Source organism: Salvia hispanica, chromosome 6, assembly GCF_029641045.1.
Source record: "Salvia hispanica isolate PSC_SH4W2 chromosome 6, Shi_PSC_v1, whole genome shotgun sequence".
NCBI classification, from domain to species: Eukaryota; Viridiplantae; Streptophyta; class Magnoliopsida; order Lamiales; family Lamiaceae; genus Salvia; species Salvia hispanica.
The window spans coordinates 39,141,188-39,168,912 of record NC_142697.1 but is presented as its reverse complement, the minus strand read 5'-3'; the positions used below and the strand labels follow the sequence as shown (position 1 = coordinate 39,168,912).

General features: G+C 37.1%; 7 protein-coding genes across 7 annotated transcripts in view; 6 read left to right on the top strand and 1 right to left on the bottom strand.

Annotated features, from left to right (window-relative positions):
• The first annotated feature begins 2,705 nt into the window (after positions 1 to 2,705).
• On the top strand, positions 2,706 to 3,291 carry LOC148923771 (large ribosomal subunit protein eL29z-like). The gene is made up of 3 exons (XM_089060609.1): positions 2,706 to 2,830; positions 2,924 to 3,034; positions 3,107 to 3,291. Exons 2-3 carry the CDS (start codon positions 2,933 to 2,935, stop codon positions 3,185 to 3,187), a joined length of 183 nt encoding a protein of 60 aa, XP_088916735.1. The 5' UTR covers positions 2,706 to 2,830; positions 2,924 to 2,932; the 3' UTR covers positions 3,188 to 3,291.
• Positions 3,292 to 4,931: 1,640 nt separating this feature from the next.
• On the top strand, positions 4,932 to 6,656 carry LOC148923770 (zinc knuckle (CCHC-type) family protein). The gene is made up of 3 exons (XM_089060024.1): positions 4,932 to 5,074; positions 5,494 to 6,305; positions 6,424 to 6,656. The coding sequence occupies exon 2, from the start codon at positions 5,511 to 5,513 to the stop codon at positions 6,300 to 6,302; it is 792 nt and encodes a 263-aa protein (XP_088916150.1). The 5' UTR covers positions 4,932 to 5,074; positions 5,494 to 5,510; the 3' UTR covers positions 6,303 to 6,305; positions 6,424 to 6,656.
• A 274-nt stretch (positions 6,657 to 6,930) lies between these two features.
• Positions 6,931 to 8,669, top strand: SCPL50 (serine carboxypeptidase-like 50). The gene has a single exon (XM_048106043.2). The coding sequence runs from the start codon at positions 7,222 to 7,224 to the stop codon at positions 8,536 to 8,538; it is 1,317 nt and encodes a 438-aa protein (XP_047962000.2). The 5' UTR covers positions 6,931 to 7,221; the 3' UTR covers positions 8,539 to 8,669.
• Positions 8,670 to 8,715: 46 nt separating this feature from the next.
• LOC125205277 (exosome complex exonuclease) lies at positions 8,716 to 10,909 on the top strand. Its single transcript, XM_048104114.2, has 2 exons — positions 8,716 to 9,296; positions 9,498 to 10,909. Exon 2 carries the CDS (start codon positions 9,554 to 9,556, stop codon positions 10,817 to 10,819), a length of 1,266 nt encoding a protein of 421 aa, XP_047960071.1. The 5' UTR covers positions 8,716 to 9,296; positions 9,498 to 9,553; the 3' UTR covers positions 10,820 to 10,909.
• Positions 10,910 to 11,966: 1,057 nt separating this feature from the next.
• On the top strand, positions 11,967 to 13,973 carry LOC125205278 (ubiquitin-conjugating enzyme E2 32-like). Its single transcript, XM_048104116.2, has 5 exons — positions 11,967 to 12,155; positions 12,652 to 12,783; positions 12,866 to 12,950; positions 13,139 to 13,299; positions 13,387 to 13,973. Exons 1-5 carry the CDS (start codon positions 12,045 to 12,047, stop codon positions 13,780 to 13,782), a joined length of 885 nt encoding a protein of 294 aa, XP_047960073.1. The 5' UTR covers positions 11,967 to 12,044; the 3' UTR covers positions 13,783 to 13,973.
• Positions 13,974 to 16,375: 2,402 nt separating this feature from the next.
• LOC125205431 (universal stress protein PHOS34-like) overlaps positions 16,376 to 27,725 on the bottom strand; it is a 57,514-nt gene continuing 46,164 nt past the window's right edge. The window contains exons 2-5 of the mRNA XM_089061237.1: positions 17,589 to 17,774; positions 16,918 to 17,027; positions 16,725 to 16,843; positions 16,376 to 16,637 (exon numbers count right to left, since the gene is read on the bottom strand). Coding sequence (XP_088917363.1) covers positions 16,559 to 16,637; positions 16,725 to 16,843; positions 16,918 to 17,027; positions 17,589 to 17,766 — 486 coding nt within the window. The 5' untranslated portion in view covers positions 17,767 to 17,774 and the 3' untranslated portion in view covers positions 16,376 to 16,558. The remainder of the gene's footprint in view (positions 16,638 to 16,724; positions 16,844 to 16,917; positions 17,028 to 17,588; positions 17,775 to 27,725) is intronic.
• Positions 21,897 to 26,437, top strand: LOC125205430 (uncharacterized). Its single transcript, XM_048104353.2, has 6 exons — positions 21,897 to 22,057; positions 23,111 to 23,229; positions 23,375 to 23,433; positions 23,514 to 25,280; positions 25,435 to 25,591; positions 25,668 to 26,437. The coding sequence occupies exons 2-6, from the start codon at positions 23,112 to 23,114 to the stop codon at positions 26,330 to 26,332; spliced, it is 2,766 nt and encodes a 921-aa protein (XP_047960310.1). The 5' UTR covers positions 21,897 to 22,057; position 23,111; the 3' UTR covers positions 26,333 to 26,437.

Sequence of the window (27,725 nt, the reverse complement as noted above, 5' to 3'; positions counted from 1 at the left end):
TCTATATAAGTGTGGATAACCCTCCCCCTTATGGGGCCTTTTAAGGGGTGAGTGACCCATTTCTAATATGGTAACAGAGCAGGGCCCAAGTTGATGATGGAGTTTATCTCTTTATCTCTTCTCTTGTCTACCCACGTGATGGAAGTTCGATGTGTCATTCCGGCCCAATCGTGAGGGGGCGTGTTAAATTCTCTAAATTCTGTCCCACATCGACTTGGTGATGATCCTAGCTTCTCTATATAAGTGTGGATAACTCTCCCCCTTATGAGGCCTTTTAAGAGGTGAGTGGCCCATTTCTAATATTGTGTTAAAGTGTATGCACGGCCCTATTCAAAGGTGTCCACGGTTCTGGAACCGCCGGTTCCGGTTTTGGAAATTGCTGAACCGGATGCAAATTGCGAGAGTGTTTCGATGTTATGGTTCCAGTTCTAAAACCGCCAGTTTCGGTTTCGGTTCTGAACCGGCGATTTTTTACGGGTTTTCACGGTTCCGGCTTGGTTTAACGGTTTTTCGCGGTTCCAGTTTGGAACCGCCTAGAACCGGCGGTTTTGGCTTGATTCCGGCTCAAAAATTTTTGAATTTGAACCGAATCACGGTTCAAAAATCGACGGTTTCGGTTCAGGTAAATTCTCGCGTTTACGGTTTTGGTTTTAACCGCCGGTTCGGTAAGCCTTGGGCAGCTCTACCTATTCCTTTGGCCATGTTTGGTTGACGTGAAAGTAAAGTTGGCAAGGAAAATGATTCTTGGAAAAATGAATCACGGGAATATGATTCCTAGTAACTTTACTTTCCTGTGTTTGGAAAATATCAAGATTTTAAATTTATATTTAATTTAAACACCAAACTAAACATATAATTATTATTTTTTATTTATAAAAAAGTATAATAATATAAAATTCTTAATAAACTATTAATTACAAATAATAATAATTATATTATTATATTTATTATTACAACGAATAGTTTAAATATGGATTATCAATCATAATATAAAATAATACATATAATTATAGTTTGAAATATTATACTCATTTATAATACTCCAATAATAATAATAATAATAATAATAATTAGTATTATAATTATAATATTAAGGATATTATAAGTGAATTAATTTAATAAATAAAAATTGCACTATAACTTTATTGATTAATTATTAATTTATAAAAATAATAATTATTCTTTCTCATACGATTTATATTATATAATTATATTTTAATTATTTAATAAATTATTAATTATTATTATGAATTATTATAAAATAAGTTATAATTATGATAATTTTAATCATAGTTATTTATTTTCTAAAATTAAGTAGTATGACTTATATTTTAAAATTATTTTTAAAACATTCTTAATAATAATAATACTAATAAAATAAAATAAAATAATAATAATAATAATAATAATAATAATAATATACTATATTGCATTATATGTAAGAATCCTAAAACTAGGAAAAAGAATAATTAAGAAAAATTAGAATTCAAAATCCTGGAAAATTGTAATAATTTTCTTATTCTCGGATTTTGATTACTTTCCCAATTTGATTAAAAACTGAAACAAACATAGGAATTTAAAATTTAAGGAATTAGATTACTTTTTCAGACAGAATCCTGACAACCAAACATGTCCATGTTTTGGTGCCGCGTCGTCTAAAAGAAATTTCAAAAGCTTTATGATAAAAACAAATGAATATGATTATTAGTTTTTGTCATTTTCTGATTAATGGGCCTAACCCAACATGGGCTAGTATGAATTAATAAGTAGTATTTTAATATAATAAAAAGAAGAAGAATACATAGTATTTTAAAATAATAAAAAGAAGAAGCATACGTAGTAATTAGTAGGTTAATGACCTCGTTAATTTGGGGCATGCAGCGGGCCAACGGCCCTGATCGTGCCTCGCCGCATAGGCTTTATAAATGTAAAAATAATTAACTCGGGTATTTTTACGGGAGTTGGATATGTATTCGCAAATTTAATTTAGAGGTACCTAGTATATTATTAACTTTGGAGCTTTAAAATTTGAACGATTATTTTCTATCAATAAAAGTATTTATAATTTTTAATTAAGAAACTTCATTGTATTAGTTTCTATTTTTACTATTTAGATGAGTCAAGCCTCTTGAAATTGAGGTTCTTAGATTTACTATATATTAAGGAGAATTTTAAAAAATTTGCATATTTACCCCAAGGGATATGTCAGAGTAACATGAGATTCATTCATCCTTAAATCAAAATAGTCAAGAAACAATCTCTGCCTTTAGAAAACTCATTGGGCCAATTGTCTGACTTTTCGAAGTGGCTATAAATTAACATGAGGAATAGTTACTGAATATACCCCAATGGATACCCTTGGTCTAATAACAAAAAAACAAAGCTGCTACTCTATCCAATTAAATATGAAACGTTTTCATTTTTAGATTGTCTCATTAAAAATGAAACGTTTCTATAAATGAAAACATCTCTACCTCTACTTTTTCATTTTTCTTACTTTATTATTTCTTTATTAACTCATAAAATAATACTACGTAGAAATTTTTACCTAATTCTAAATATTGTATATTTAATTGGACGGATGGAGTACGTTTGAATAACAAAAAAAAATAAAAATAAGACATGCATCTATGAATAAATGGACTGGGTTCACTGTAACACAATTTTTAGAAATAGATTCAATATGTGATTATTCAAATTATGGCCCATAAAAGAGCCCATTGATTGGAAATAAGTCGACGAGGCCCAAATCAGTCAAGTCATTTATATTCATCAATCGCAAAATTAGGGTTTCAGAAGTCAGCTTATCATCTCCGCGTCTCTCCTCTAGGTAAGCGTAAGCCGCCGCTTCTCTCCATATAAATTTATTATATATATTCCGGAATTGATTTTTGTGAATTCGTTTTCGTTTTGGTGAGAGAAGTGATCATCGATGGCGAAGTCGAAGAATCACACCGCGCACAACCAGTCGTACAAGGCTCACCGGAATGGAATCAAGAAGCCGAAACGCCAGCGTAACAGCTCCACCAAAGGGGTAAGGATCCCGATCTCGTTGTTGAGCCCTAATTTGAAGGCGACATTTGTTTAATTTTTGGTGTGGATGCAGATGGACCCCAAGTTCCTGAGGAACCAGCGGTATGCGAGGAAGCACAACAAGCAGGTCGGCGATGCTGCTTCTGAGGAGTAGATTTTTATTTTACCTATTTCTGCTTTAAATATTATGTTTTGTTTTGAGATTCTTGGATGCTTTTTGTTTGGACTATGAGCTGAATTTCAATTTGTTTTTATTTACGACTCTTGCTATTTGCTCATTTCATTGCTAAACACTTGTTATATGATTCGATAATTTTCTAGTTTAATCCATCAAAGCACGCCTGGTTAGTGCAAATTTAATGGTGATTGGTTTTCTACCCTAGTTCTACTTTGATAATAATGTTGAGTCTCCATCTTGATCGACTTGCAAATTTGTCCAATCTTTTGTAATCGTGGTTTTAATTTATGAATCAAATCCAGTTTTAATTTGTCAAATCTTTTGTTTGGAATTTGTAATCGTGGTTTTAATTTATGAATCAAATCCAGTAAAATCTGTTAAATTATGTTTTATTTCGTTCAACTTGTTGTAGTTTCTCTTAACTGCATCTCTCATCATACATAAGTTTGTGTTCAAAATGGAATAGACTTGGTGAGTGTTTGTACCTAAAAAAAGTAGTACACCGAAACTCAATTGGTTTAGAAATTTTTTTAGGGATGATTCTAACTGTATGTTAATGATCATTGCGATATATAAAATCTTATGTATATTACTGAAAAAGCAATCGTTTGTCGTTCACACATAGTGAAAAGATCATCAAAAATCAAAATGTGTAACAAGTGCAAATGCGAAATGTTAATAAAGACAGCAAGACGGATGGATGATACACCCCATTTCATCAATATGCTCCTAATCCCTAATTTATATCCTTAATCACCCATATAGTAACCCTTAATTTCTACCTCTTATAATCCTATTGTTTCGGTTAACTGTTTAGGTCTTGAAGATATTTACTTAAATCTTAGGGTAAATTGACTAGTAAATCTCCCTTATTTGCGTATTCCATTTGGCATATGAATTTCCATGAAGATTTAACTAACAACCCTACAATTTTTCCATTACAATTTGGTCATTTGGTGTTTTAAACCTTAAAAAAAAAGAGAGGATGATTTAAGGGGAATCGTTTAACCAATTGAACTGTGTTTCATTGTCTATAGCTTAGAGCTCGTATATTCCCATTATTTGTATATTTCAATTCACAATTATAATAGTACTAAAACAATGTTCAATCTTCATTTCTAATACTTACACTCGCAAAAGTAAAAAAAACAAAATAATATGTTGCATTGTTCGTGAAGAAAATATTATAGTATTAATAAACTGAAACACGTAAAATACTCTACTGAGATTCAGTCCATGAGTAAATTTACTATTCCCGTCACTTAAAAATAGACCACATTTGTCATTTTGGGTTATTCCTTAAAAATAGTCAATTTTATTTAAGGAAAATTTTTTCTCTCTATTTAGATGAGTCGCATTCTCCACTAACAATACTCTATTTACTTTTTCTTTCTATCTTTCTTATTTTACCAATTGTGCATTAAAACTCGTACCGTTTCAAATATTGTCTATTTTTTAAGGGCGTAGGGATTATATAAAATTGAGATGTAGCAAATGACAGAACAATTTATTTAAAGCAAATCGCAACATACAATATCTCGAAGTGGGGTGACTGGATTTTCTGGTTCATATTTAAATTACAGTAAATTTACCGATTTTCATTTAATTGCTTAAATGAAATAAAAATTAAATTACGTTTATAAGTCCAGAGATTAATCTAAAAAGATAAGGTCACGGGTCCCGATTAGAAATACTAAAAAGTGGAAGGTCCTAACAATATCTTACCAAAGTGTAGGGCGCGGAGTGCAATAAACTAAATCCTTGGCCGACTCTGTTAATATTTTCTTTATGAATCTCAGAAACGAATTGTCAAGAAAGGGTTTCAAATTCGCTACCTCACTTCAGAAATCAGAATAGTAAAAGGTATGACCTTGCCCTAGATTTCCTGTATCTGTTACTTTACTTGATTTATTGATTATTGATTCTGTTAGTTTCTTGTATAATCTTCTTTATGGGAGACGATGTAGCTTTTGTTCTGTTTGATTTGTCATATTTCCAGACATCCAATTCCGATACTGACTACTGCGTTTTTTGCGGAGGATGGATCTCTGGATTTTTTTTCTTAGAATTGGGGAATTTATGTTGAGAGATATAGAGTTTAGCTACTGATGTGGTTTCAATTTTATAAGTTGTAGGTTTTGTTTATATCTTGTTCAATTTCATTTTTAAATCGTGTATTCCTTTTGGCACTATATTTCGTGAAATTGGTTAATGATCTTGAAAATTTGAAATGCTCGAACTCAGATTGAAATTTCTCTCTCTCTTTTTATTTGGTGGTGAAGGTTTTGGCTGTTTGGCAATGTCGAGCAATAAAGATGATGGAGCAGCGGAGAGAATCAAGGCAGCTGCTCTATCAGCTGCGAAGGGGCTGAGCCGTGCCCAGGCGGAGCGGGCTGCCACTGCGGCTGCACGGAATGTGAATGCGTATGGGCAGAAGGAAGAGGGCCCGAGTAGATGGCAAGAGAGGAAAGAAGCCAAGAGGCAAATGTATTTGATGAGTACTGAGAAACAAGTGAGATTGGGTGAGAGGAAGGATCTCAAGAGCTCCACTTCATCGGTTGCTTCAGCTTCGCAATGCCAGAAGTGCTACCAGATGGGGCACTGGACGTATGAATGCAAGAATGAGAGGGTTTACATTTCAAGACCTTCACGCACGCAGCAGCTGAAGAATCCGAAGCTGAGAATGAAGGTCTCCATCTCTTACGACTTGGATAACCCGGATGTTCCCGTGGAGGATAAGGGTGAAAAGCGGGTGAAGAAGAGCAAGAGGAAGCATAAGTCTGATAAGGAGTCTGATAACGATAGTGAGGCCTCAGTTTTTGAATCTGACAGTGGCGCCTCTTCGGTGACGGGTTCGGATGAGTCTTCAGGGGACAGCGAGTCCAGTGATAGTTCCTCGACTGATTCTGAAGAGGAGAGAAGGAGGAGGAGGAAGAGCAAGAAGAAAAAGAAGCAGCAGAGGAAGAGAAGGCATCGGAGTTACAGCTCTTCATCAGAGTCCTCAGAGTCTGATTCTGGTTCGGACTCTGAATCTGAGGATAGGAGTACTCGAAGGAAGGGTAAGAGCAGGAGGCATGGCAAAAGGCACTGAGTGGTATAATCTCCTAAATTACTATCCATCCATATCCTTTTTTCCCTTTAGTTTGTTTGTCTTGTTAATCTTGATGTAATAAACCCTTTGGATTAAAGTGTTTCATTCTATTTGTTTTCAGGTGAAAGTTGTGGACTTTTCCCTTCTGAGATGAAGTGAACTAGTGTTTTGATACTCTCCTCTTCTTCTATTAGGAATTAGGCTTGTTTGTGTTGAGCCGTGTTTGAGCTACTGCTTTTTTGTTGTTGTTCATGATGTTTCGTAATTGAGAAGGAGATCGATGTATGATTTGTTTGACAATTGAGAAGCTCTCTATCTATGATGACCTGAATATTTCCATGGAGGTCAGTTTAATCGCTATGTTACAGTTAATTAACTCGTATTATGAATGTATGGAATTACTCATCTGAGCCTCCTAATTGCTCATGTTTTTATATTACTGGTACGGCTATCCAAATTCCAAACGGGTACCGGGTCTTGACGATCCACAACCTGAATCCATCAGGCATCTGAGGCATGCTATTCCTCACTCCCCTTTTAACCGTGACATACTATACCTAATGAAATTATGTATTGCATCCGATTTTTATCTGAGTATTGACACACAGATATGGTGCCTAACTGGCTATGAAAACTTATAATCAAAATCAAGTTGTGTTATCTTGAACTGCAGATAAATCTGTGAGTAAATTAAATCATTTTGTTTGTTTAATTTGTTTGTTTTAGTATCTTTATGTCTGTGGTAAGACACTCGATGTCCACATCCAACAAAGCAACAAATGTGATGGAGTAGTTTTATCCAAGAACCAAAAAGCCTTTTGCACAATGGCATAATAGGCAGAAAATAAAAGTCACATACTTTCACTTTCCTATAAAGCAGGACAAATTTCTCTGGTCATCACTCACTACACCCCAAATAATGGAGTCAACACCATCATCTCTCAACCACCGCCACCTCCTCTTCTTCTCCCTCAGCATCATCGCCGTCCTCCGCCACTCCACCGCTGCATCACCCTTCCCCAAAGAAGCCCTCCCCACCAAATCAGGCTACTTGACAGTCAACTCCACAACAGGCTCAGCCATCTTCTTCACATTCTATGAAGCCACCAACACTACCCCAAACCCCGAAACTCCAATAGTAATCTGGCTGCAAGGCGGGCCGGGCTGCTCGTCGATGCTAGCCAACTTCTACGAGCTCGGGCCGTGGCTAGTGAAGCCAGACCTCTCACTCGGACCTAATCCAGGCCCTTGGAACAGAATCTTTGGATTGCTGTTTCTTGATAATCCCATAGGCTCTGGCTTCAGCATAGCTGCTTCACCTCAAGAAATCCCTCGAAACCAATTAGGTGTGGCTGAGCATCTCTTTATAGCAATCAAGAAGTTCATTGCTTTGGATGCAAATTTCAAAAGCAGGCCAATTTATATAACTGGTGAGAGCTATGCTGGGAAATATGTGCCTGCAATTGGATATCACATTTTGAAGAAGAAGGAAAGTGGAGTGAATTTGGCTGGTCTTGCTATTGGGAATGGCTTGACTCATCCTGAGGTGCAAGTGTCGACTCATGCTGTGAATGCATACAATCTGGGGTTGATAAATGACAAGCAGAAGGCCCTTTTGGAGGGGATTCAGTCTAAGGCTGTTGATTATGTGAGAGAAGAGCGTTGGGGGGAAGCAACCGGTGCAAGAACCAAAGTGCTCAACACACTACAAAACATGAGTGGATTGGCCACTTTGTATGATTTCACAAGGCTGATTCCTTACCAGGATGACATTGTGGCTGAGTTCTTGAGCAATCCCGAGGCAAAGAGGGCTCTCGGGGCGAATGAGTCCACTGTGTTTGAGGTGTGCAGTGATGTCGTGGGGGAAGTTTTGAGTGATGATGTGATGAAGAGTGTGAAGTATATGGTGGAGTTCTTGGTGAAGAAGACGAGGGTGTTGCTGTATCAGGGGCAGTGTGATTTGAGAGACGGCGTGGTGTCTACCGTGGCGTGGATGAAGGGGTTGGAGTGGGAGGGGATTGGTGAGTTCTTGGATGCGGAGAGGGAGGTGTGGAGGGTGGATGGGAAGCTTGCTGGCTATGTGCAGAGATGGAAGAGGCTTAGCCATGTTGTGGTGATGAATGCTGGGCATCTTGTGCCTACTGATCAGCCTGTTAACTCTCAAGTTATGATTGAAGATTGGGTTTTGGAGAAGGGACTGTTTGCAGCTCAAGAAATTGAAACACAAGTCAAATAGTTTTGGGATGAGTTTCATTTAACATATGATGCTGTTGCTGTCAGCTTTGTAATGTGTAGTAGTTTTGATGTTGTATCAGTGATGTTGGTGAACTTAAACAGTTGTTATTCATTGCAAGATTGCTTTTTTCATTGCTTTTGTTATTCATCTTCCCAGTAACTCTGCAACTAACCGCTACCATTCCTTCAACTACACCATCTTCCATTAACTGTTGGCCACCACCATGATTATCTTCTTTTCTTTCATCAAAGTTTATTTGTTTTTTTAAGATTCAGTGTTTGGATTTCACATTCACAAACTACAACAAAAATTCAAATTCCATTATTATTGATTAGGCATTAGGGCCGGCTATTCAATCGTGAGGGGATATTTGATTTTCAATTCTTTAATTTTGAACTGGACATTTTTTGCTTTTCTGTCCGAGAGAAATGGAGGAGAGAGGAGAGTGACCAGAGAAGAAGGATGAGGAGGGGGAGAGAAATAGAGACTGGGCAGGGTAGGGAATCAAGCTCCATCTGGAAGAAGTTTTTATTTGGTGAAGCCGAAAGAATAAATTTTCTTTCAAAGTAAAAATACTCCTATCGATTACTGGAAATTGTCATACAAAATTATTAACTTTAAGGTGAATCGATTTTAATTAAACCGGTCTGAGTTTTTTTTATAGAAAAGCTGAATTATGGCTGGCCAATTGAGAAGCCATGTTAGTGAAATCAGATTCATTGCAAGATTGCTTTTTTATATAAGAAAGATTTAAAGAGGTATTCATTGCAAGATTGCATTTTTACGTACTCAATTATATCTGCTTTCTAAAGTATCTTCATTTACTTCTCTGATACTTGGTTTTAGTTGGTTCTTTTATAGAGAGCGTAGAGAGGGGACTTGTATGTGAGTTAAGAGCACATTCATATGTTACTTTTGGAAGGATGCTCATAACCTGTTTGATGAAATGCCCAACTCAGGTTTTCAGTCTTGAAAACTCAATGCGTGAAGTGGAGTAGCCTTTTGCGAGAAACTAATGGCCCGCAAAATGCTGCATAGTTTTCTAACAAAGACTAAACATCATCACGCAAGAAACAACGTGATTATCACGACGACTCGATCAAATCATCATTCCGGATTAGAAGAAGATGCTCCCGCTAGAGAATGGTGCGAAGCGGCTTTTTTGAAGATGAAGAAATGGAGCCAATCATTGAAAGAGCTAGACTTGATCGGCGGGAGGCTCGTGAACATCAACGATCATTCAAGAGTCTTCGATGCGAAGCTGGAGAAGAAGATGCACATTTTCAAGTCGATCGGTAGGGAGCTCATTCTGCTTCCATCGATGCAGGAAACATTGAAGGACAACTTAAGGAATTCATCGGTTGATCAACGATGCAAAGAGCTGGACTACTTCTGCGGACCCCACGAGAGGGATGCGCTGACAGTGAACTCGTTGACAAAGGTCGCGGACATGCTGAGCATCTCGGCTCAGCAGAGGAAGGTGGTGAGGAAGAACATCGGCCCACAGGTGACACAGCACAAGATATGGACGGGTGCACTCTCTCAGATACTCAACGGATTGAAATCAGAGGTCGAGCTTCTCAATCTACGAGGACCAACGAACAAGGAGATAATGTTGTCTCAGCAGATTCTTGCTGGCTGTCTCAAGATCCTTGAATCAGCAATGTCTTATGATGTTGAGTCCAGTTCGTGGATGTTCCTCCCTCCCACAAAAGGGGCGAACGCGACAGATTCTCCCAAATGGGGAGATGCTCTCGAGATGTGCACTGATCTTGTCAGCTGCCTGAGTGATGAAAGCGAGCTAGCTTTCCATGTCTCGAAGCTTGAGGTGATGAAGGAAGGCCTTTTCCAGCTACGGGACGTGTTGATCGACAAGAACATCGGGTACAAGGAGAATCGGTACCAAGAGCATTTGGTGCAGAAGAGGCTGACAAAGACGTTAGGCCATTCGTCAAAATGCTTGTTCACACTCTTGATGCACTATCTGTATGGCACGGTTGTGGACGTCGAGATGGAGGTTCGTGGAGGGGTGCATGTCGTTGGGATCGGGCAGAAGGTGTGCTTGTACGCGGGGAGGATCTTGACTGTGGACGAGGAGGAGGTGGTGAGGAGTGGGGTGAAGCAGCTCGACTCGGCCATGGGGTTGTTCAAGTTCGTGTGGGAGAGTGCGGGGGCGAAGGGGGATTTGGAGGTTCAGGGCCATTTGTGGTGCGTTGGAGCTCGGAATAGGTCGTTTACATATAGAGGAAATGTTTATTTGGTGCATGCTATAAATCTTTGATATGTTGTTATGTTTTGGTTAGAGTCTAGTTATCAAGAATTTGGAATTGGTAGCAAGCAGCCAAGCAATAAACTTTATTTTCTGGTTCTATATGGGAGGATCACTTCTAAGTAGATTTGTTTATTCGGTCACAATTTGGAGTCATGATCATGGAACCAGAGCTAGAACCGTTTAGGGTTTGGTTCCTATACTAACTTATCGATTAGCATAAGAACCGAATAACAAAAGAAATAAATTGTGTAGGTTGATTCTTAAGTCGGTTCCTATAAGAACCGTATTACCAAAATTTGTGTATGGGCCGATTGCGAAAAAAATGCAGTTTTCTATGAAACGTTCACTTCTGAGTAGGTTTGTTTATTCGGTCGGTTAACCGACCGTCAATCATGGAACCAGAGCCGGAATCTTAGGGTTCGGTTTCTATACTGACTGACCGATTAGTATAAGAACCGAACAACCGAAATGAATTCTGTGGGTTGATTTTGAAAAATACGGTTCTTTATGGAATGATCACTTCTAAGTAGGTCTGTTTATTCGGTCGGTTAATCGACTATTTGGAACCGTTAATCATGAACCAGAGCGGAACCATTTAGGATTCAGTTCCTAAGTCGATTTGAATAACCAAATTTAATTGTGTATGAGTTAATTCCAAAAAAATATGAGTTATCACGCTAGTCTATTCTTGTTCATGTTATATTTATTTGTCAAATTGTATTTATACCGAAAATATTAAAATCAAAATTTAAATTCGGTTCCTGTGTAGTAATCGACGAACCCATAAATGGGATTAAACTGAAAATTGTTAAATCAATTATAGGTCCTGTGATAACCGAAAAAAATCGTTCAATTCACAAGTAACCGAGAGCTGATTAATTGAAATATTTTTGGCCCGACTTTCAGAAAAAAAATATCAAAATTGCGTAATTTATGGATTTTTTTTAAAATTTTTAAAAAAAAGAAAAAAAGAATGAGATGTTAAATGAAAAAACAAGGTACCAACCGCGTTTTTAGTGGAAACTGTACAACACTTAAATGTAGGCAATGATCAATGAAATAGCCTATCATATGCTAACACGTACGCATATCCACGACAGATGACGTGTCGCCCTTCTCTCTCTTCGGTCTTCAAATAACTTTATCCATCACACAGAAATTGAATCAAAATTGGACTTGGCTGTTGGCGATCTTCGGCAAGGGGATTTTGGTGCCGTGAAATTCAATCGGACAAATGGCGGGAGATAAGTACAATCTGAAGAATCCGGCGGTGAAGAGGATTCTGCAGGAGGTCAAAGAGATGCAATCCAATCCTTCTGATGATTTTATGAGCCTGCCTCTCGAGGTTTTCATGAATTTATTTTGCGATTCGATATCCAATTTGTGATTGTTGTTAATTTTTTGTTTCGATTGTTTGTTTGTTCACGTTATTATTAGATCGGTTCGATCCGACTGATTTCATACTTTAATTTTGCGTAGGGTTGGTTGACTGTTGGTAAAAAAAATCATTGTTTTCTTCATTAATTGGCTTATGAGTTGGTATTTTATTTTTAGATTATGGTGGTGGGATGTTGTAGCTGTTGAATTTTGTACAAATTTCCTTTTTGGTTTTTTTTTGCCTTTTGCTTTTCATTGGCGATTTTGAATCTTCCACGGCGGATCTCAATCATTTTGTAACACTTTTAGATTGCATAGCTGATTCTATAGATATTTAAAATATTAAACTATACACTTTCATGATTTTAGGAATCATTTGTTTAACTATTCCTGTTTGGATGAATTTATCTTGCCATATTCTGTGTCTAGATTTAAGCTGATTATATATTGATGTGTGCTTGTAGGAGAATATATTTGAATGGCAGTTTGCGATTAGGGGCCCGGCAGATTCGGAGTTTGAGGGAGGAATATATCATGGAAGAATTCAGCTGCCTGCTGAATATCCTCTGAAGCCACCTTCATTCATGCTGCTGACGGTATTGCACTGATCATCATCTGCTGTATTTGTGTTGTGTTTGTTACAACTGATCTCTGATACGTTTATGATTCACATTACAGCCGAATGGTCGGTTTGAGACCCAAACCAAGATATGCTTGAGCATTTCAAATCATCACCCCGAACACTGGCAACCTTCTTGGAGTGGTAAGTTTCATCCCTGATATGGTAAAATAGGACATGATATCATTTCTTCTTGAAGGAAAAAATAACTTAAAGTTCTCATCTTGTCATTTGACTGAGATGTTGTTTAATGAGGTTCACAAATTTGAGTTTTGCTTCCTTGGTGTACAATTATATGGATTATAACAGTCTAGTGCGGGATGAATTTGCAGTTCGAACTGCTTTGGTGGCAATGATTGCATTTATGCCTACTAGCCCGAACGGTGCACTAGGATCATTGGATTACACAAAAGAGGAGAGGCGAGCTCTCGCAATCAAATCTCGTGTAGCTCCAAAATTTGGATCTGCTGAGCGCCAAAGTTTGATTAATGAGGTCCGTGACATTGTACCTTTTGGATTGGCACGTTTTTTTTTAATTTCATATAATTTGTAATCTTAAACTGATGAACTCCTTGCATAGATTCATGAATACATGCTTAGCAAAGCATTGCCCGTGCCCAAAGACACGGTAGTGAAGACTGGCAATGAAGAGAATGAGTTGGAGGGTCAGCAGACTCCTAACCAAGACACTGAGGGTGCTACTGAAACCGAAACTCAACCAGCTGAAGTTGATGAGATAGTTCAAGAACCTAATGGGGTTCCTTCAAATGTGCACGTTGCTGCTGAGGCATCAAACTCGGTTCCTGCAAACGAGCAGCAGCTGTTGCAGAAATCAGAGACGAGGGTCCCCAAGCAGGCCGATGATCGCCTACTCACATGGGCAGCGCTGGGGCTTACAATAGCTATAGTTGTCCTTTTGTTGAAGAAGTTCATGAAAGCTGATGGGCATGGTGCTGTGTTTTTGAATCAGTCGTAGATATATCCAGGCAAAATGTGCTTTCTACTAGATATGGTTGGTCCTGTATTTGCAAAAGGGGCAGAATTTCTCTTCATGGCTAATGAGGATAATCTGTAATCAAGTAGTTTTATTGGCCTTTTCTTGGGTATGTGTTTTTCTAATATTGTGGATTTTGTATAGAAATAAAAAATTATTCTCGTTGTTGTTTCTGTAGATGGTTTGAAAAGCTTTAAATATGAGAGAAAATTGGTGAGTGGTTTGAGCGCAACGCGACATAGATTTGAAAAGCTTTAAATATGAGAGTAGATGGATGTATACTTGTAGAGCCGGTTTTGTAGGATGGAATTTAGGATTAAGCTTTTTATCCGCACATTTCCATTGTTTTGTACGGGATAAGCCTGACCCAAGACATCCTAAATTTCATTGCATGATACCTGTCGAAATTGGGTATAGTCGATATCCATTTTCCCAGCCCTACGGTGGTACTGTTGTGCTCCGTGTCGTTCGGTCAGTTCAATTTCCATTGTCTTGTAGATGAGATAAGCCTAACCATCAGCCTGAATAATTTTCTAGGCTCTATACCCAAGACATCCTAAATTCCATTGCCCGATATCTATTGTGATGAGGTATACTCGATACTCGATATCCATTTTTCAACCCTACCTGTGGTAGTGCCGCGCTCAGCGTCCTTCGGTTAGTTCAGCCTCCATGCATAGTTCAATTGGGGGTGATGAACTAATGATGAGTGGCATGCTAGGCTTTGAGCCTCTTCGAGATTTAGATTGGATTTCGCGTTAGTTTCTAAACCTTAGTGGAATGTTATTGTGTTCATTTTTGGATGTTATGACATAGTGGAATATACAATTCAATATGTTACAAAGTAAAATGAAGTGATATGGAGTAATAACTAATAAGGGATGGACCAAAATAAAAAACTGAAACACATCATTGAAGATGGAGGGGGTATTATTCTAGACTCTAGTATTGCTTTAATTCTTAGACTAACATTTACAAATTAGAAAAAAAATCCCTTGAAATGGATAAATTGTCAAAAAAAAAATCAGAAAATTTGATCAAATTCTATTTAGCCTAATTTATAAATATAGCCAATTACTTTATATTATAACTTTAACGTTTTTCTCAATCTATCCCATTAATTTGAATTTGGGGTGGAAGCCAAAAATCTATGGCCTTTATGCAATTTGTATCCCACACATAAAAAAGCATGAATTTTAGTTGCAAAATTAAGATTAGTTGGGTTTCCAAATTAAACACAATTTTCTCAAATCTAATAAACAATATAATTATATAACATGTCAAAATATGATAGTACTCCGTAATTTACTAGGAGTGAGTATTTAAAAATTGAGATAGACTAAATTTGACCAAACTTCATAGTTTTTTCGGTAATTTCAAAAAAAATATGTATAATACAAATCCCTTTTGCATGCTATTCTAACCTGAAATCTTGTACCGTTATTTCTGAAAAACAAATGAGTGTTTCGATTATCTAATCTCTAGCCTGGAAAAAAAAAATCTGTAATAAAATGTCTGCAAACGAACCACTAGTATTCAATCAACTATAATTTAAGGTTGATGATGTTTTCTCATCAAAGTTAATTTGACGCGCCTTTGAACCACGATGCGACTTTATCCATAGCTGAGGTTGCGACCGGCCCCAAATCAGCCGCTTTATCCTTTACTGTGGTGGCGGCTGTCGCGATCGCCGGCCCCAACTTGGCCGCTCCCTCCTTAACCGCGGACGCGGTCGGCGCCAGCACATTTTTGTCCAACTCCGCCGAGGACCTAGCTGCCTCCGGCCCCAACTTAGCCGCCTCCTCCTTAACCGAGGAGGCGGCCGGCCCTAGTATATTTTTTTGGAACTCCGACGCGTACTTAGTTGCCTCCGGCCCCAACTTACCCGCCGCCTCCTTAACCTTGGAGGCGGCCGGCCCCAGCACACTTTTGTCGAACTCCGACGCGTACCTAGCTGCTTCGACCATAGCTTCTTGTGCCGCCGGCCCGTTCAGCTTCCCCTCCACGTCGTCCATCGCAGTGGACGCTTCGGGCCCTCCGATGTCATCGAAAAATTTGTCCGACAACGGCGATTGAGCGGGAGAGCTAATGGGGCCGAATGTAGGCGATGCGGCTAGGTTGTTTAGGCCCTTTTTGGGGGAGAGTCGAGACACTGCAACGGGTTTATGGCGGTAGTGGCGGGAAGTGTGAGGGGCGAGACGAGGTGATGCGTCGGGGGAGAGTTCGGGCGATGATGCGTCGGGGGCGAGTTCGGGCGAATATGCGTCGGCGTCGGGGTCGGGGACGAGACGTCTTGCTGCTTTGCAGACGGAGAAGGCGAGGCAGAGGAGTAGGAACAGGGTTATCCTCTTGCAAGATTCCATATTTTGTTGTAGTTTGGGAAGAAATTAGGTTTCTTGGAGTTGATATAAGGAGACGGAGGCTGTTTTGATTGGTTAGTTGTGAGTGAAAATAGGATTAACCATTCCTAAATAAGGGCAGTCTTAGATTTGGTTGACTCCTATGGACTAAATGATTTGTGTTCCTTGTAATAAGATCATCCACAAATGGCAAATCACAAGAATAAGAAAAGGACTTGAAATGGGAACTAAGTTACATTTCATTTTTGGGTTTATTGAATTGACACTCAAGGATAGATAACAGCATAGATTCAATAAGTGAAACAAGCAAAGATTCCTAACAAAGTGCACACATGATAGGATTAAGTACATAGATATGATGATCAAATCGAAACAAGCTTTCTAACCGCGCTGATAGACTAGTCGTGGCTCTTCACGACAGTCACTGGACAAGAAGCGTTGTTCACGACAAAGTTGCTAACGCTGCCCATGATAACCCTGCCAAATCGACCAAAAATGTGTGTAAGTGGAAAATGCGAGTGAAGCTTCAAGATTTAGAAGTAAAACTTGAAGAATGAATTGGACCTTTTGAGCTTGCCAAGGCCTCGGTTGCCAATAACGATGGAGTCAAGTGGAATGTTATCAACGGCCTCAACGAGCTTCTCACGAGCATCTCCCCAGTAGATTTTCAAGACCACGATGATCTGATTCAAGATCATAAAATGATTGAAACATCAAACACAGATATGGGAAGTTACTAAGAGGTTGCTGAAATTACCCCATGCTGCCTTGCAGCAGTGGAGACGATATCCAACGTTTCAGCATCCGGGCTAACACCGTATTTCTTCATGAGATGGGGCTCTGAGAACTCGCTCAATGGAATCAAAGCTGACAAAACCCACAAACTAATGAGTTTAACCACATCAGAACCAAACTACATAAAAATGTGATCTTGACAGATGAAGAACGGGGCTTTAACAGATGCAATTGCACAAATCCAATCCCATTAAACCCAATACCCTTACAATCATGAAGAATAAACTATAAAGGTAAAAATCATGTGTTATTACTAATTAAACTAATGAGCAAACCACATCAGAGCCAAACTACATAAAAATGTGATCTTGAAAGATCAAGAATGGGGTTTTAATTACACAAATCCATCCCATAAAACCCAATTCCCTAACAATCTTGAAAGAAGAAACTATAAAAGGTAAAATTCATGTGTTATCACAAGTTACAACATCAAGAAACAGAGTGATGATCCTGAAACAAATCCCATCAAACTCGATTAATCACCTCCTACCAACCAAGAAACTCTCAAATAGCCCAAAATCGTTAATTGTTATAAACAAAATCTCACCTTCACGAAACACAACATCACCAACTACAAATAAAAATTCACAAAATGCTCATAGCTCAAACAAGTTAGAGAGAGAGAGAGCATACGAGAACCGGTGGCCTCCCAAAGCTGCATCTCGCCTTCCTCATAGTTGCCTTCGGGGCTGACAGAGATGAGAATGAGGTGATCGCCGCTCCGGGCAACGTTATCAACGGCCCACTTCAGTGCTTTCTTGCTGCAAGGGGAGAAATCCACGGCCACCCCAATTCTTTTGCAATCAGCCATCTCTCTCTCTCTAAACGTGTACTGGACAGGAAATGGATGTTACAAGTCAAGACAAGAGCACAACTATCTAATTCTAATCATGGATCATGATGTATATCATCTTTACTTTTTGGCCATTCGATTTTGGACTGGCCATCCCACATCGACGGCTATCATTTAATCTTTGGTTTTGATTTATTAATTAATTTTGACTTTTCAAAAATGAATTATATCTAAATTTATGGTGCTTGTGTGTGTCTGTAAAGCACTAGTGTTCAACTTTCTTCCATGTTAGTATCTTTCAATTTTATATTTGAACACATAAAATCAGTTGAGTTGGATGTTGAAAAAATGTTATTATCAAAAATAATGTTATTAGGTTAATATTTTTCTGAAATTAGTGCCACCCATGATTCCTTCAAATTTGCTGTTTTAAGTAAGTTTATTTATTCATCTACCATTTTTCGTTTGAGCGCCTCAAAATTTTTATTGATAACTTCATCACCTATTGGGGTATGTTTGGTTTGAAAATAGATGGTTAGTGGGCTTTTCAAGCCCTATCTAACTTTTAGTAGTATGAAATAAAAAATTATGGTACATCAACCATTTTACGTGGGACTTTTCAAGGCCTATCTCATTTTTAGTACTGAAAATTTTTTGGGAGATGGCTTATGATCTTTTTTTTTGTTTACTCAACTCCACTAAGCTAGTGGTATGGAGAATTCGATTTTTCCAACTCCGTAAGAAAGTTGGCTCAATTTCCAACCCCCCTTATGCAAACCCGAAGCCATCACTGATCTCGAATGACTTCGCCTCTTGAATAAAATATAGCTAACCATACAAGCGGGTTGTATTTTATGTAGAGGAGAAATTGAGTTCTACTAGTATAAATTTTCATTTGGAGGCAAAGTTGACGCCCACATATAGGACTAGGATTAGGAACTTGGAAGGTCTCGCCTCGAAAGGCCTAAAGCAACGCCATTAATTCCAACATAAAAAAGGGAGAGAGGTGGAATATGGACATTTCTGTTTAGGAATTTAGGAGAAGAAAGAGCAAAAGTGTTGAAGAGTTTTGGCTAGAAAAGAATGTGGAGTAATAAGTAAGAGTAATGTGAGATTAAATGCATACCTTAATGGGCTATTCATTTCACTATAACTTTAACTCATGCGCTATAACTCATTCCAACTTAAACTCACATTTTTTGTTATATTGATGGCGTTTTTTGGTTATACCATTATTTTACTATTACTATTGGGTTTTTATTGGAATATATTAATTTATAATATATGAACGTGGAAATGTAAAAGTCGTACGTACAAGATAAAAATATTTAACTATAGGTTTTTAGAATTAAAAAAAATACTCCCTTCATCCGGGTCACTCTTATTGTGAACACGAGTTCTAAGAAATGAAATAATAGTGTGTTGGAAAAGTTAGTATAATATGAGACCAATTTTTTATATTAGTTTTATAATAAAATATTAAGGAATTGAGTTAGTAGAATATGAGACCTACTTACCATTTATGGTAAAATGAAGTGTGACTCTTATTGTAGGACAAGACAAAATGGAAAACTGTGACTCTTATTATGGGACGGAAGGAGTAATTCAGAACCCAAAAACGAAGAATTATAGAAGCAAGGGTAATTTGAAGGCTTGTTGAAGCAAACCATTAATTCATGGATTGCTTCCAAATAAATGAATTGTATCTAAGGGGCCAAAATTAAAAGTTTGTTAAGTGTTTCCATTGCATTTATTAGCTACATTATTTCGTTGAAATTAATGAGCAAAATAAAGCAAATATATAAATTTAAAATGGGTGTCGGTTACCTCTTCTTTCAACGAAAAAATTTGTTGACACTCATCATTCAGTGCATCATATGATTTACTAGTATCATTTATCTCATTCCCGTGAGTTTCATAGATGCGGGAATATAAATCTCTTGTAATTTTTCTATTTTTTTTTAATAATATAATACCAAAAAAAGTTGCTCCAAAAATATTTTGTATTTTCTAAAATTGCCATAGAAGAAAATAAAACATCGGTGCATCCATTGTGATACTTGCGAATGTCATAAATCATACTCCCTCCGTCCCATTTTAAGAGTCACAGTTGAGTTCAGCACGAGTTTTAAAAAATATAGAGAAGAGTTGGTGAAAAAAAGATAGTAGAATGTGAATCCTATTTTTTTATATTAGTTTTATAATAAAATGTAAGTGGAAAAAAGTTAATGAAATGTGAAGCCTAATACTATTTATGGAATATTATAATCGGGATTTCTAAAATGGGACATCCGAAAATGATAAATCAGGACTCCTAAAATGGGACGGATAGAGTAATATAAATATTTGATTGTCGAAAAATGGAAGTATGAAACTACTAAAAACATGCTACACGGATTAATATTATTTTTGACGAATGGTACACGTTGATTTAACTTAATTTTGCTACATTCAACTGAATAGACTCGTTTGTTATATAATGATGTGACGCGCTATCAAATAAAACAAAGCACAAGATTTCAAGATCTTGAAATTAAATGGTTTATATGATTAAAAATTATTCTTTTACTTTAATTAATGATTTTACTCTATAAACATTATTCTTTCCCTGTGCTATGACAAATTGATGTAAATTAGTGGTTGTTTACATATCTTTATCATATTCATTGTTTTAGGTGGTTGGAATGAAGTTGGTAACAGAATCCAGCTAGCTCTAATTAAATAATTTTAACTTTTCTATAACTTCACAATTCAGTAGCGGAACTAAACTCTTACCCTAGGTCCAATTAATCATAGTTTTATTGACTTATTAGAACTTTAAAAAAATAATTAGAAATATATAATAGTTTCAATATGACTTTAACCATTTTAAATTACACTGATATCACTTATTGATCCCCAAATAAGTAAGCTATTGGTGTCTAGAAAAAGGGGGAGAAATATATCATCAATCATGGAGTACTATTTATTTAGCTAAGAATTAGCTAACTGACTGATAACTGAAAGCTTTATAAGTTAAACAAATAATTGTTTATGTGCGGAATGTGGTGACTTTGTCACTCGTTTATTATGAAAATAAATACTCTTCTAATTAGGATCTATCGCTTACAGGTTCAAGAAACCTAATTTTATGCTGATTTAATTGGAATATTATTTCAGTTTGATGGCTTGTTACTTTCAATCCCTCAAGATCAAAATTTTATGTTTCCCGCGGATTAATCAGTCGTGATTGAATCGAATCTACTTTGTTCGGACGCTAAACGCGTTGCCGCTTGCTTGCTTCTTTCTTCTACTTCTATTTAATTCCTATGTTTTTGATCAACTAGATGAGCAAATCATTATAATGAATTAATGAAGAATATTTTAAGGATCAATTTTCTCAACAATGTAAGCTTAGATATAAGGGAATGTATGTATCATCTCGAGTAAAACTTGGTTACAAATTTAACTTAGTTACTTTGCCCCCGAATACTTGCAAGTATGAGTTATTGAGCTCTTTAACATTTGACTGTGTTCACGTGAATTTAGTAAGTAACCTTCAGAGGTTAGAGATCTTCATTTGATTTAATACAATGTTATTGGAAGAGGACCAACCAAACTTTGACGTATATTGTCAATTTTCTTCCGGTTGGAATTTCATATGTTGTTGTTGATATGTTACTTTCGCCGTCTGCATCCTGTACGATAAACTTTGTAACATCATATTATTTGATTGTTTACTACTCCATTAATACTTAAGTATAAAATAATAGTACTCCTAATTATTATTAATAATACGCCTTTGTTTCCTACATGAAATAAGTATTTTTTTAAAAAATATGTTATGCAGCATTATATACAGAATAAAAAAAAATGAGAATGTTGATGCAAATAGTTTAACGAATTTTTGGTGCCAAATTGCAAACTATGCACGAGAAACACCAGACTACAAAGGAAGCTGTGATTCGGAATTTGAAATCTCTCCTCTCTAACGAAAAGAGACGTTGCAAGATTTTAACCTTTTCTGTACCAATTTAATTATTTTGTGTTTCCAAACTTTATACTTTGAAAGTCAAATATGTGACGTATACACACACACTATTCTATTTTTTAATTTTCTATTCAAATCCAAATCCATTGTCTCCTCATTTATTGCTCAAACCATTCCACCACTCGTCACTTTCTAATCACACTTCTCTGCTTTCACTCATTCCTCTCTCTCTCTTTCTCTCTCCAAGAAGTCTAACGGGAATGGCACATACATTCGATGCTAATGTTGTGATGCAACAAGGGGGAGTTCATCAAGTCCTCATCTTTTGAACTGGGTTGTGTGAGTTTTCTTCATTTCACATTGCTTTTTTCTGAATTTTAACTATGTTGAAAAGGTCTGGTTGTCGGTTGCTTGTGATCTTAGCGTATACTAAATCGAATTGTGTTTCATTTTCTATAATTGCATTTGAGCGCCATTTTAGCTTGATCAATGTGTGATATGATCTGAATTTAGAAATACTTCAGCGCGAATCCATTTTGTCTACGATCAAATTCAGTTGAAAAACAAATTTTTCTTTCTTACATTGTAGTGGTCAATGCCACTGTAGCTACTTGCCTGTTTCTCTAGGAGCTATTGATTAGTTGTTAAGGAGGTTGTTCTCTTTAAAGATTCTTCTTTTGACCAGTAATGATAATCATGTGGATCCAACTCTGGTGGATTATCCTTCTTTTACAAAAGGTTTAGAAAATGGAATATATAAATATAAAGATCTAGAAAATGCATAAAGATAGACTTTGAATTCAACACTCACATTGCAAAGCTCCACTGCATTAAGCACAGACTTTTTCAAGGAAGAAAATGGCTTTTGGGATGAAGGCTTGGTGTTTCTAGATAGATTTGGAAATATTCAGCCAATTAGAGTTCATAGAACAAGAAAACTTGAAAAACAATTCTGAACTGGTTTGCTTTGTTTTGTACTTCTATGATACAGCTTTTAGTAGCTATGTTTTAGGCTATAGGAATCTTTTTGTACATTTAAGGCATGCCTACAAAGTATAGCTATTTTCATATGATTATTTGGTATTGGATTGCTGGTTGAAAGACTGTAGTATGATAATGGTTGTCCAATTCTGCAATCATCATTTTCTTACCATATCCATATTGCTTTCTATGATAAGCTAATCAGAGATCTTGTTATACTGGTTTTCAATAGAGATCTTGAATGCATTTTTCATTTTCCATAATTTGGTAAATGATTTGATTAAATTCTGGCATTGGAGCTCCAGAATGGAGAATTTTCCATTTCTACTCCACGCTTAGTTTGAAATTTTGCTCGCTCTCGTTGTTGGTAATTTAGTTCGAAAACTAATGTTAGTGATTTCGACTTGCCAGTATGGGGATTGAGAACCAATGCTCCAAAGGTGGAAATTATATTGGTGGCTTCCTCCAGATGTTTGATTGGAATGCTAAATCTAGGAAGAAGTTGTTTTCAAGCAAGTCTGAAGTAACCGGTATGATGGATGTTTCAAGTTCATTATTGTTTAAAATTTGACACATTACCTTTCCTCTGTGCATAAACTCCACATGTGTATGTATGTCTAAAACATTTTGTTCCTGTCTTGAAATGGTCTAAATGCTCTGGTCTGATTGATGTAGAGAAATCGAAACAGAAGAAAAGATGTGACGGAAATTCGCCAAGGACCCATCTTGCCATGGTAAGGATGTTGACAATAATGGAATGTTTTTTTTTTTCTGATTTAGGAATTTAAAGATCCCTTTTTTCTTCTGTATATAGATGGAAATGGATGAAAAGGCAGCTGTATCCAGTGTTGGAGGAAGCAGTGATCAAAGCTGCGCTTCATCTCTCGTTGATGAAGACTTTTATGGGACGAAGGCTCCTGGAGTTGTTGCAAGGCTGATGGGATTGGATTCCTTGCCAAAATCCAGCATGTCGGAGCCTTACTCCACTCCACTTTTCAGTTCTAGCTCACTTCGTGATGCTTATTACCAAACCAAAAACCGCGAATACCCTCAGGAAAGCCGCCTGCAGGGCTTGTATAACCGGAATGAAATGGAGCTCAAATATCCAAGGGTGACACACAAGCCAGTCGAGAAATTTCAAACTGAAACCTTGCCGCCTAAATCAGCTAAATCAATCCCAATCACACACCATAAACTTCTATCTCCTATTAAAAGTGCCAACTCTATCCCTCCTAAGGATGCTGCTCACATAATGGAAGCAGCAGCAAGGATTATTGAGACGGGACCATCTCGTTTGAGTACAACGGCTAAACTGCCTCCGGTAGGAGCTTCTTCAGTCCCTTTGAGAGTAAGGGGTTTGAAGGAGAAGGCTGAAGCAGCACAAAAACCATCAAAGATTTTTGAAGGTTCTCGAAGAAAAGCTGAATCCAGTCTCAGGGGGAACTCAATGGTTAAGAGCGGGAACAGATCAGTTGATGCGGTTCCAATAAGGGTAATGCCTGACTCGGATGGAACATCGTCTAATGGTGTGAAAAGTAATGGAAAGACTATTTCACTGGCTTTACAGGCAAAGGCCAATGTTCAGAAGAGAGTGGGCCTCAGTTTGAATGGCAACAAGAACATTGTTAGCCAGAAAGTTTTGTGTGAGCTCAGTCCCAATCATACCTTGAAAAGCCAGTCGACTACATGCAGTCCTAATCATCCCTTGAAAAGCCAGTCGACTACACTAAGTCCCAATCATCCTCTGAAAAGCCAGTCGACTACACTAAGTCCCAATCATCCTTTGAATAGCCAGTCGACTACACAGAAGAGTACGGCAAAGAAACAATCTATGCAAAATGGTTCAAGTGTGCTACAGCAGAACAATCAGAAGCAAAACTGCATTGTTGATAGAGGAAAGTTGTCTTCAAAATGCAACTCAAAAGGAGGAAAAACACCCAGTGAAGAATCTTTGTCCACTAGGCAACGAAATTCTAGCAAAGTTTCCAGCACCTCTAGAGTTAATTCGAGGAAGTTGAGCTCAGAGGTTAAAGATGACAAACGAGAAGCATTGCCTTCTTGCAAAGAAAGAGTTACCAGCAAGAAACGGTCTGTGGATGGGAGTTACCACTTGGGTAAAAATCAAGCTGTTCAAAACTTGCAGATGGATAGAAGTGGGAAAGGCATCCAATCTAGGGATATTACAGATAGGCAAAGTAGTTGGGGTCAAGAAAGTGGAGGGAATGGAAGGGATGTCGTTTCATTTACTTTCAAATCTCCAATGACACGATTGGCATCAGATTCTCTGAGGCCCGGAGAGGCAGGGGAAACTTGTAAGATCTTGTCAGAAGGCTATCAAAGTAAAAGAGCTGATGACATGAGTGGTTCGAGATTTTCTCTCTGTGGAAATAATATAATGGGAGGTGATGCATTAAACACTCTTTTGGAGCAAAAACTAAAAGAATTGGCTGATAAGGTAGAATTCTCCCAACAAAATTCTCGAACGGATTCTAATGATATGATGCCTAGTTGTGAGGCCTCAGTGAGCTCAAGCATGTCAGAATCATGTAAAGCCAAAGAGGGGGTTCACGCAGTTGATACGGTAAGCCAACTCATTCTAATTCATGTTCTATATTCCAGCATTTAAGGATATAATGAATGTAGGATTTGTGTAGTGATATATGAGAAAGCGAAGTTCGTCATAATTCTCACTTATTATTCGAAAGCTAATCATATAAATCCAATGTTATGATTAGGTGGGGCTAGAAAAAACCAGCACTAGCGATGGCAATATATCTAGAGCCAGAAAGTCACTCGACCCCAGGCTTCCTAGTCCAGTTTCAGTTCTTGAACATTCTTCGTTTCCAGACAGTTGCAGTTCATCAGATACCGCAGACAGTAATAGCACTGGAGGTACGAGTCTAAAGGCTACTCCTAATGTTTGTTTGCTTCATCACATCAATAAACTCAGTTTTCATTTTGATTTCAGGCAGCAAGCAGTGTTCATCAGTCCAATCTATGGAAGTGCTCGACTCTTTTTCCTCGAAGATGTATCTTGCAGATGAACCCAATACTGAGTTATCAGACTCAGCTTCATCAACTTCTGTTGAAACTGTGCCCAAAAGGCAGGAGATTATTTCAAACTCAACTGACAACGTGAACCGAAGAAGGTGGGAATTAAAGTATGTGAAGGAGATGCTATCCAATATGGAGCTGAAGTTCAAGGACTATGCAGTAGGCAGAACTCAAGGCATCGTAAACCCTCGTCTTTTTAATCAGCTAGAAAGTTGCAATCAGTTCTTGAGCAACGGTGTAGAGATTCCCGTGCTAGACCAAAGAGTTTTGTTCGACTGTGTTAGTGAATGCTTAGACCTGAGGTGCAGACAGTTTGTTGGCGGTGGATACAGATCGTTGGCTAAAGGTCTATCATTGGTTAGACAAGAGGAGACATTTGCTCAAGAAGTCCACAGAGAAATCTGTGGTTGGAATGCTAACATTGGAGATTCCATGATAGATGAACTTGTAGATAAGGACATGAGCAATCAATATGGTAGATGGGTCGACTTTGATGTCGAAGTATTTGAACTTGGGACACAGATTCAGTCCCAGATTCTTAATTCTTTGATAGATGAAGTAGTAGCTGATATACATTGATGCTTTAGCAACCTGAATTGAAATCACACCCTTCAACTTGCATTGTAAGTTATTCTTCATTTATCTATTTCGATAAAATTGATAATTCTTCTTATAACGGAAATATTTGCCCCATTGCAATCAGTCGTGCTTGTTTATTCAAAACGCAAATGAATCTTGCATTCCACCAATGCTGTGAAGATCATGAATGAAAAGACACGCAGTTCAAGAAAATGCTTATTAAGCTTGCTTTGAACGGCTGAAAAGGAAGCGAGCGGTGATGCACGGAGAAGGCTATCAGCAGCAGAAAAACCATCAAAGGTTTTTAAAAGTTGTCAAAGAAAAAGCTTAATCCAATGGTGCTAAGAATCATAGGGGAAACTCAATGGAATGGATCAGTTGATGCAATTCCAATCAGCATCCAGAAAGATGTGTGTGAGTAAAGAAAATAAACAATCTATACAAAATGGTTACAGATGACAATGGTAAAACATTGCCTTCATACAAAGAAGAGAAAGGACATAAGTTGAACGAGTATGTCGTCTCAAAATTGTTTGTTACTTATAGGTATAAATTTGTAGCTAAGTTAGAAGTTAACGGCCATTTTCTAGTTCCAATTTTATTTTTTTACCATTTTCTGATTTAACTAATGAAGTTCATTTATCTATGTATACTCTATTTGAAAATTGAAATCAGGAATCACATTCATACCTAATTGCCAAATTTGACATTATGAAACATTTATAGGACACATTTCACTGATTCAATAACACTCGTATAAGTCAGACCTAATATATTTTTATTTTTGTGTGACTCCATATTTGACCTGTATTTTAAATCTCATGCATACACTTGTCTGTCATGCAGAATCTTTCGTTTTTGAGGTATAATTTTGGTATATCATTTTAAGGTATATTGTCCATCTATCGTTTATGAGGTATAATTTTGGTAGTATATCATTTTAAGGTATATTGTCCATCTATCGTTTATGAGGTATAATTTTGGTAGTATATCATTTTAAGGTATATTTTCCATCTATCGTTTTTGAGGTATATTTCTTCTTTTAGTAACATCTATCTTCTCCTACTTTCCTAAAAAACGTTTATAAATACTGTACAATTTTAATGCAAAAAATAAATTAGAGAAATAGAAAAAATGCGATCGAATTACTTTTCCGTACAATACTCCTACAACAAGAGTCTTATTTTGTTATTTCAGTCCATCTCAGAATCCTATTTTACTTTTATCATAAATGATAAGTAGATTTCACATTGCACCAACTTATTTAACTCACATTTTATTATAAAGCTAATATATATAAGTGAGGTTCATTCCCCACTAACTTATTTAACTCGTTTTTTTTATATTTATTAAATCCGTGTCATAACCAAATAGGACTCCTAGTGGGGACCGG